At 46.4% G+C, this 8,703-nt stretch overlaps 2 protein-coding genes across 2 annotated transcripts in view; one reads left to right on the forward strand and one right to left on the reverse strand.

Annotated features, from left to right (window-relative positions):
* Positions 1-4,528, forward strand: part of ASPSCR1 (ASPSCR1 tether for SLC2A4, UBX domain containing) — a 34,724-nt gene extending 30,196 nt beyond the window's left edge. The window contains exons 13-16 of the mRNA XM_064676342.1: positions 1,157-1,208; positions 1,925-1,994; positions 2,336-2,523; positions 3,871-4,528. Coding sequence (XP_064532412.1) covers positions 1,157-1,208; positions 1,925-1,994; positions 2,336-2,523; positions 3,871-3,884 — 324 coding nt within the window. The 3' untranslated portion in view covers positions 3,885-4,528. The remainder of the gene's footprint in view (positions 1-1,156; positions 1,209-1,924; positions 1,995-2,335; positions 2,524-3,870) is intronic.
* A 2,861-nt stretch (positions 4,529-7,389) lies between these two features.
* On the reverse strand, positions 7,390-8,658 carry CENPX (centromere protein X). Its single transcript, XM_064676361.1, has 5 exons — positions 8,620-8,658; positions 8,490-8,541; positions 8,350-8,403; positions 8,087-8,175; positions 7,390-7,951 (listed from the first exon to the last, which is right to left on the reverse strand). Exons 1-5 carry the CDS (start codon positions 8,656-8,658, stop codon positions 7,937-7,939), a joined length of 249 nt encoding a protein of 82 aa, XP_064532431.1. The 3' UTR covers positions 7,390-7,936.
* Between the last annotated feature and the right edge of the window lie 45 nt (positions 8,659-8,703).

Here is an 8,703-nt window from a genome sequence, read left to right on the forward strand (position 1 = left end):
TTCTGCGTATCACCTTCAAACCATTTAAAAATCCAAGCCTGTGCTTGCAGCAGCCTCTGGTTTTAGTACTAAGTTCAATAATTTTGACTTTGTTGCTCTCTGTTTCCCTTGGGAACACTTGGATACACCATCTGGACGTGGTGGGGTAGTGCTACGTAATGTATTGCTTAGTTCCAGCCCTGGGTTTTTTGAAGGTGTGGTGTGACACTGTGGTCACTGGAGATGGCAGAGCAACCTCCGTAGGTAGGTCCCTCCTTTACCTACAGGTGCGTTTGTGATTCTTTAGTTGAACTGGGGGACTGTGAGCCCAGTTTTACAGTTTCTCTGGTGCCCAGCAAAGGACCAAAAGATAACGAGGGACCGATGCGTCTGACATATGGGGACAGGCAAAGAGAGTCAGGGTTGTTCAGCCTGGAAAAGAGAAGCTCTGGGGGGCTTGTCAACATGTGCAATGAAAGAGATGAGCCAGACTTCCCAGCCGTGCCCAGTGAAAGGACGAGAGGAAATGGACACCAGTCACAGGAACTTCCATTGAAGTAAAGGGAAAAAAATAACAACCAAACCCACGGGATGGAAAAAGTGTTTGAATGTGGCGATTATTCTGACAAGTAGGAACTAGGAATTCAGGCTGGATTTATAAAAGGAAATACTGCATCCTGGAAAGCTGGCAAAACTAGACAAATTTCGACCATAGACATAGACCCCATAGGGTGTAAATGTAATAAAATGATCTAGAATAGATTTTGGAGGGCATAGCTAGATTTTTCTTCTCTTGCTATCAGCCACTCAGATCTTAGAAGATTCTTCTTCATATTCCTGTTGTCTGCTCAGCAGTGGAGAATGTGTGTGCAATACAATGGCAGGAGATATGGGGACAGAGGAGAAGGAATGGCAGGGCACTGGCACAGTGAGCACGTGCTCTACAGGTCTCATCACCTGTGTGTGGTAGAACAGATAATAAAATTTTCCTTCACATTGTACTCCAAGTGCCCTGTGCTCTGCACAAGTTTAACTTTTTCTGAATTATAGATAGTTCAGTGACCTTGGCTTGAACTCCGTGAATTTGTCTGTACCTGTCTAACCTGCCTCTAATGTTCACTGTGAACTATGAAAGCATCTACATTCAGTGATACCTTCTTTTCCCCTTTTGCTGCAGGCTAAACTCTTTCCAACTGCTGTAATTCATTTTGGATCTGAGGAGTGCAGGGGTGAGTGCATTGCCTCTTTCCTTCAGCTGACTGTATAGCTCTTGTAGTAGACCGAGAATTACATCCTTACTGTCAGAGATCTTCTGACAAAGGGTACTGCAGTCCTTGAGAATGCTGGTGAATGTCCCCATTCCAACTGGCTGAAGCTCTTCAGAGCTGGCTTGGTCAGTTAGCTTGAGCACAAATGTAGACATAGTACCTTTTTTATGGGATTCTTAGGCTGGGGAGTAAGCATTGTCTGCCATGAGAGCAAGAATGATGGAAGAATGGCTCTGTAGAAAAAAGTCCTGTTGTTCAAAATGTTAACTAGCCAAATTACTATGAAATGCTTTTGCAGTGTTCCTGTGGTAGTGGATTGGCTGAAGATGGTAGAACAGATCTGAATCTTTGGTACTTTGACATCTCTGGTTTATGCTTAGAATCCCTGTTTCTCCCAGAGATCAAAGCACGCTCTGGCTTCACAGAAAAGTTTCTGAGATGCGGTGAGCATTGAAAGAAAATGTCAAGATCTCGGGGTTTGAATGATGAAATAGGGCACCTCTGAGTTGTGAAAGAAACTTTCATAGTTAAAAAGTGTCCTATGTCATTTGGGGCAAGGGTGATGGAGATCTACTGTAGGATACAGCAGGTATTTGTTGAGCTGAGAGCTATGTGATACTGTGGTGATTGATGTGTCTGTGTTACAAAGCAAGTGATTTGATTTCATTTTTAAACAGCTTGTTACCTGAAATCGGACCTGCTGAGCTCTGCAGTTTCCCCTTCTGCAGCTGATTTATTAGTAGCCAGGTATGTTGAGACTGAATAGAGTTGCAAATGCCTGAGTATTTCAGGGATGGGGGAAGCATGAAATGAGCTCATCTTACTACAAAGAAATGTTCTTTGAAGATGCTAGGGCTTCCTGCTCTCCAGAAACAGTCATACTGTCATACTCAACTTCACAGCTCTGTGAGTCCTTTGCAAAATAGGATTTCAGTGACTAAATCAAGTAAATCCTAGTGCTTCTATTGTGGAAAAAGAAGAACCTTTTCAATCTGACTTAAAAAATTTAAAGGTGGTGGTGGTGGTGGTGGTACAGGGTTTATTATGAAAAATGAAGCTTAATTCTCCTTGCTTATTTTCTTTCTCAGGTGTTTTTCCAGATCATTAGTTCCTTCTGCTTCATCATCTGTAGCATCGAGAGCTCCGTCCCTGCCTGAACCAGAAGCGGGAAGCGACAAAAAGAGCAGCGAGTGTCCGGGAGCAGCCAGCACACAGGGAGCTCTGCAGGGCTTGAGAAGGACCCCTGGGAAAATCCCCAAATGGCTGAAGCTGCCAGGTATCATGAAATCAGAGGAGAGCTCTGTTCATTCTAAACTGCCCCAGAAGGCAGGCTCCTCTCTGCCAAACGTGTTGGATGTTGCCTGTATTGTTGCAGATGTCAGCTTGTGCATGCAGGAACTTGGTTCACTGCTTGTTGATCACGCATCGGTTTGTGACTTGAACCTGAGCCTTCACTGGAGAAGGATCTGAGTGCAGGCTCTGAATGCTGGGGAGTCTGATGCCTAATCCATATGCTTGCAGCATTCTTAACTATGTTTTTGGTTTGATGCACTGAGCTCTTAACTCTGCCAGTGTTGTTCAAATAGTAATAGGCAGGACATTCTACATACCAAAGGCCAATGTCATCTGTTAAATCTCTGGCATTATTTTCCCTTTTGCTTCTGTAGTCTGTTTTAGTACTTTTCTTTCTCTTGAATTTTTTTTAGCTGGTCTTCCTGTTTTAAATCTTCACTGCAAACCAGTAGTGGTTTTCCATAATGAAGATTGCAACCAAGTTTCCATTACTAATTTTTTCTTGGTTTATCCTCATCAGAAAACTGCAATCTTGTTTTTAGTTCCCGAACAAATAGCTTATGTGTGTGTTTTTTATGTGAATTTATACAAAATATGAGATAATTAGAAGAAGGATTCCTGAAATAAAGAGTTGGCAATATTCACTTTTTGATGCAGTGGCAAAGACAAGAGGGAGAGAGAAGAGAGGAAATCAAAAAAAGGGAAAAAAAAAAAAAAAAGACATTAAATCAGCCCCCTTAACAGCAACAAAACTAGTAATGCTTATATGGAAATCCCTGGCTACTAATGCCAAATATTAACTTTTAGTATTTGTTTCTGGAAGATACTGTGGGGCCCTCAGCTCCAACAAGCAGACCATAAGGTCTGAAGGCTCCCAACAGTGCGTTGCTGTATTTCCCCGCTGTGGCCAGTCTGGTATAGATTGGTGCTGAGATACTGATGCAGTGGGAAACAGGATCTTCACTGTTGCCTGCTTCCAGTTTGTTTGAAGCATTGCACTTTAGAGTTTTCTTTCCCAAGTAAAGATTATCTGGACAAAGTACAAAATATCATCTCACCTGCCCATGCAGGTTTCCCATTTAACAGCTAGTATGAAAGGTTAATAATATGCTCTAACATACATATTAATAACATGAAGGATGAAGTTCCCTGCTCCAAAAGTTATGATGTTTTTACCATTCCATCTCCCTAAGTGCTCCCATGTGGTCCCCAAGGCTGCCTGAACACAGCAGTGTCCAGAACCCTCAGCCACAAGATCATATTATTGAGAAATGAGACAGTGCAAATTACATGTTAAGTGTTTTAATGCTCCTGTGGGTTTTTTTTGTAGGTGGAAAGAGATGAAGCATCCTGGGCTGCTGGATCAGTGAGCAATCAGCTGCCCCCCGTCTTGATGAACTTACTCAGAATGCGTAAGAAATTGTTAGTGGCCCTGGAGAGCTAATCTGTATGAACATTAGTTATAAAAAGAGAATTGCTATTTCAGATGCCAGTTGCACCTGGTGGAGGAGTGAAAGGCCTGTTTATGGTCTTTGTGACTACAGAAGCAAGGTTAGAAGTTAAATTTAAGGTTTCTTGCATGCAAATAATAAGCATAGAGAAATAAGTGGGATATAATTTCTATATACTTTCTGTGAAGGACTTTGTTTCTGTCCATATTTTTAAATTCAATCTTCCCAGTTCTACCTTCAGAGATCACTTGAGTCTATTTGCCTGGATTCTAGCATCAAGATACAATCTGGTTCAGCTTTAACTACAGTTGTTAAGTGATGCCTAAAACAAGACTTCTCTCTGCTTCTTGCTGGGTGGGGTTAGTGCTGCTGATAATTTTGGATATAGATACCTGGAAAGTGAATGAAGAGGAAGCACTTAGGTCACTTAAACCAGTTCAGTTGGCCTTTCCTGTGAACCTCTTGGGCTGCTGCCCGTGTATTGTGTTCAGTTGCCAGAATGTTACTAACAAAGAACACAGGTATCTGTTCATGGAATGCCTCTTGAGATTATTTCTGCCCTAAGCTCTAGTTCTATTTTCACTGTGTATGATTAACACCAGTAATTACAGCAAGGAAAAAGCCATCCAGTTAAAGGGGCTCTTTGGTTGGTGGTTGGAGTGTTCCTGGAGCAGGGTGGCCATGCCCTGCACCACCGCTCGTGTTGGGGGAAAGCCCCAGTCCGGGTCATTGCCTTCTGCAGACGTCATGTGGGGATGAATGTTGTTGGTTAGAATTGCCAGTACACTGGAGATGAACTCTGTAGTGCCACGGCAGCCATGGTGCTGGATTCTATTTGAAGTCTCCGTGGGTCAGTGATCCATGGAGAGCTGGGGTTCAATGGTATAGTAATACCATGTTTTCCATCTTCCTTGTTTCCTCCCTGCACTACATGCACATCTGCACAATTTGTATATGTAATAAAGCAGAGTGGCCGTGGGAGCCCTTTTTGGTCGGTCCCTTTGATAAAGTTTCTTGCCCCGGCACTTGGTCTCTCTGTCAGTTCACAGGAACCTGCTCCCTTTTCAATGGGCCTGTCATGCCTCATTCTCTTCCTCCCATTTTTTTTTTTTTTAACAAAGCAAAACAGAGCTTTGTACCATCTGAATGAACTTCAAAGTGGCTAGAAAGGGCACCCAGGGTTCCTGGCACTTGTCATTGTCTCCCAGCCTGGCCAACATTTCCCTTCAGGTCTAATTATTTCCAAATGGTCCTAGATGCTTTGAAGAAACTTGGAGGGAGGGGGAGGCATGAAAGAAAGGTGTAAGAGGAAAAAGAAGACTCAAAGCAGAGGGAGCAGAATGCTTTACCAAAAAAGTAGATTGATTTCTTATATGACACCCAAACATAAACAGGGAATGTGTGCGGCCACTGGCAGTGGGGAATGTGAGAGCACTGTGTACAGCTGCCGCTCTAAATCCTCCCTGTGGAAAGCAAGCTCTTCTGGTGCTTGACAGGCTATAAAAGGCATACCACAGCAAAACAAAAACCCATTAAAATAATGTTTAAAGTTTATTGCTTTAGTGGATTAAGTGTGGACTGAGCCTACCTTCCATAGGACTGTCTGTATCTTGGTTCAGGTGCTGTGTCAGGCTTACTCATGTCATACAAGTCAGAGGCAGACTGTAGCTAGAGCTGCTTTGCTGAATTTAAGCAGGATATATTGGGGGGGAAACCAGAAGCCATTGCTAATGATAGGTGGGGAAATACTTGTGCTGGTGTTTTTGATCCCCAGGGTTAGAATAAGCAGTGTGGTTTGAAGGAAGTTGTTGCAGTGTGCCTTCAGATGTGCTTGTCCTTATTTTTTGAAGAGCACAGGAGACACCAAATAGTGCCAATTTGCTTAGCTGTTCTGACTCTCCCAGTTTCATAAAGAGCAAGCACTGTAACTGTCACCTGCAAGTACCTGAGGTGGGAAAACAGAAGTAGTTTAGGGATACAAGCAGCAATATCAGTATTCCTGGGGCAGTTTCATGGGATAAGTGCAGGGATGAGGACTAGACTTCATATTGCTGACTGTGAGTTCTCTCAGGCAGTTCTGCCTGTGTTTGACCCTTGTGTGACTCAGCCACGCATCGAACCCAATACAAGCACAAGAATGAAAAATCAGTACCTTTAACAGCTAGATCAGAGGTCTTATTCCTCTTCCCTATGCAAAGAAGAGTTAGTTTTAGCTGTTGCTGCTATTAAAATGCTGCTTTACTACTAATGTCCACATCAGCAATTCTCTTGAGTCAATGCTTGTGTGTGTCAGCGAAGGGAACTCGAGCCTTTTTATGGCAGCAGCTTTGGGACCTGTGTCAGTAGGAGTCAGAGAGGAGGGAGAGATGAGGATCTGAAATCTGGAAAAGGCAAGAAAGTAGGACTGAATTCTTTAAGGGGGACAAGATGCCCTGACATTTAAAACTGCAGGCTGTTCACTATGCTGCTTGCTACAAGGATTTCGGCCCTGCTGCAGAACAATACCTGCAGGTACCTGATGAGCTAGTTTTGTTTCAGTATCTCTTCTGCTGTAATAGCTGAACTCATCCCTGGGGTTTTGGGGCATTCAAAGGTAGCATTAGTTGCATTTTTTTGCTATTGCCTTTTTTTTACCAATGGTTGTGGGGCTGAAGGCTGAACTAGGTCAGTTCCTTCACAGGGTGCATTGCACAGCTGCACAAACAGTTGTCTTGGCTGAGTGGCAGAGGGCTGCTGGGGACTGCTTAAGCTGGTACTGTCATCAGAATGTGTATTAAACTGCGGTTTTCATGAGGTTTCCAAGTGGCTGGTGTCCTGAGGAATGACCCTGATAGCTCCTGGCTGAAAAGAGTACAAGGACCTACTGAGCCTCAGCCTGCCACAGCTGTCCCTGGGAACAGGCCTGCTTGCTGCTGATCCCACAGCAGGAGTGCAGGCCCCGAGCCATGGCCCGTCAGTGGTGCTCCTGCAGGGGCCACGCACTTCCCAACAAAGCCACTTGGGTTGTGTGGGTCCTGCCCACATGTGTGAGGTTTCTTATTTCATAGCGCCCCCCTGCTCCCCACCCCTCTTCCCTTCCCCCCACCGCCAGAGGGGCCAGGCTGTCCCGTGATGTGGGATTCTCACACATGCTGTTTGTTATTTTGTCCTTTTTTCCTTTCCTCCTACAAAGATTTAGAGAAGAGGGTGGGTGAGGGGGAAACTCTTCAAGTCTTTGAAGCAACTTGACTTTTGATGATTAATTACAGCAAAGGGAGGGAGACGGGTTTTTAACTTACTGATGTTTGTGAGAACAAATTTATAGCAGAGGGGAAGCAGCTTCTGAGGAGAATATCAAATGGTTAAAAGGTTCCAAGTATTCTTTGATGTCACAGCTCTAGAGAAATACTGGAAGGTAGTGAGGGACAGACACTGTTTATTTATAAAATAAAGATCAGTTACCTGCTCTTGGCAAGAGCCTGTGACTGAGCTCCTGTTAACGACCTATTCATTAGACAGGCTTGGAGCTACTAGAGTTGCTGTCACAGCTGCCTGCTGAGGCAAGGAGAGCCTGAAGGCTGGATGGTATTTCCAGCCATTAAGTCTTTCCATGCATCTCTGTGAAGCAGCACCTGTTTCTCACATTAGCTGAGAAAGCAAAAGCATCTTACCATGCTGTGAAGTACAGGCCCCTGTTACAGGAGTAAAGCAGCAAGATGGAAACCAGTTACATACTCAGCTGAACAAAACAAGCCTACGACAGCCTCTTCTCAAAAATAGCATCTGACAGCATCATTGCTATGGGCTGTATTGTGCTTGGTAAAGGAGAGGGGAAACGGAAGCAAAACAACAGAGGAAGAAAAAGTTGAAACTGTTTTTCCCAGAGCTGGACTCTGAGGCTGAGACAGATGTTTGCTGTCAGGTCAGGACCATCTGCTGGCAGGCAGCATGTGCTTCAGGAGGCCTCTAGAAATCCAGAAGCTGTAAGGAGAGAGCAGCAAGCCAGTCAGCACATAGGCCAGGTTCCTGAAACATCTCCCAAGGGGAAGAGCATTAAGCTGTTTCAGCTCACATCCTCATCCTGCTCCCGTGCAGTTGAGGCCCACGGTTACCTACCAGCTGCGGTAGCACTTTCTCCAGATGCTCAATATCCACCTTCTCCAGGTCCTCTGTCTGAGCCTGCCGCGCTGCCCGTGCCGCCGCTTCTGCAGGACAAGGGAAAGCGGAGGGCAGTGAGAGGGGTATGGGAGCTGCCAGGGAGGGGGGTCCCGCCCGGGGATGAGTCGAAGTGCTGGACGCTCGGGGCGAAGGCTGGGGCGGGGGCCCCGCCGGTCGGTAACGGGCCCACAGGGCGGCTGGGGCTGACCCCGCGCGCTCACCTCGGACGAAGACGTTCAGCATCTCGGCCATCAGCAGCTGCGCGTCCCCGTTCACTGCAACGACAAGGCGCTCACGGCAGGCGGGGGCCCAGCCAGCCGCGCCCGGGCCCTCCCGGTACCGCCCGCCGCTGCCCCGGTACCTCGCGTCCTCCCGTCCCGGAAATGCAGGCGGAGCAGCCGGTCCACGGTGTCCTGCGCGGAGAGAGGAAGGGATGAGCAGGCCCGAACCCCCCCGCCCGGGACCGAACCCCCCGCCCGGGACCGCCGCACCTTCCTGAAGCCTCCGGCGCGGCCGTCCCGCTCCTCCATGTCCCGCGCGCCGCCGGCCCCGCCTCCCGCAGGCGCGCGGCGGGC

The sequence above is a fragment of the Pseudopipra pipra genome, chromosome 19, assembly GCF_036250125.1.
Source record: "Pseudopipra pipra isolate bDixPip1 chromosome 19, bDixPip1.hap1, whole genome shotgun sequence".
NCBI lineage: Eukaryota > Metazoa > Chordata > Aves > Passeriformes > Pipridae > Pseudopipra > Pseudopipra pipra.

Excerpts from the sequence above, each read along its gene's own strand:
- CENPX (XM_064676361.1), bottom strand. The coding sequence starts at position 8,658 with ATGGAGGAGCGGGACGGCCGCGCCGGAGGCTTCAGGAAG. Across the intron at positions 8,404-8,489 it reads CCGGGACGGGAGGACGCGAG|TGAACGGGGACGCGCAGCTG; the intron begins GTACCGGGGCAG and ends TTGTCGTTGCAG. Across the intron at positions 8,176-8,349 it reads GCTGAACGTCTTCGTCCGAG|AAGCGGCGGCACGGGCAGCG; the intron begins GTGAGCGCGCGG and ends CTTGTCCTGCAG.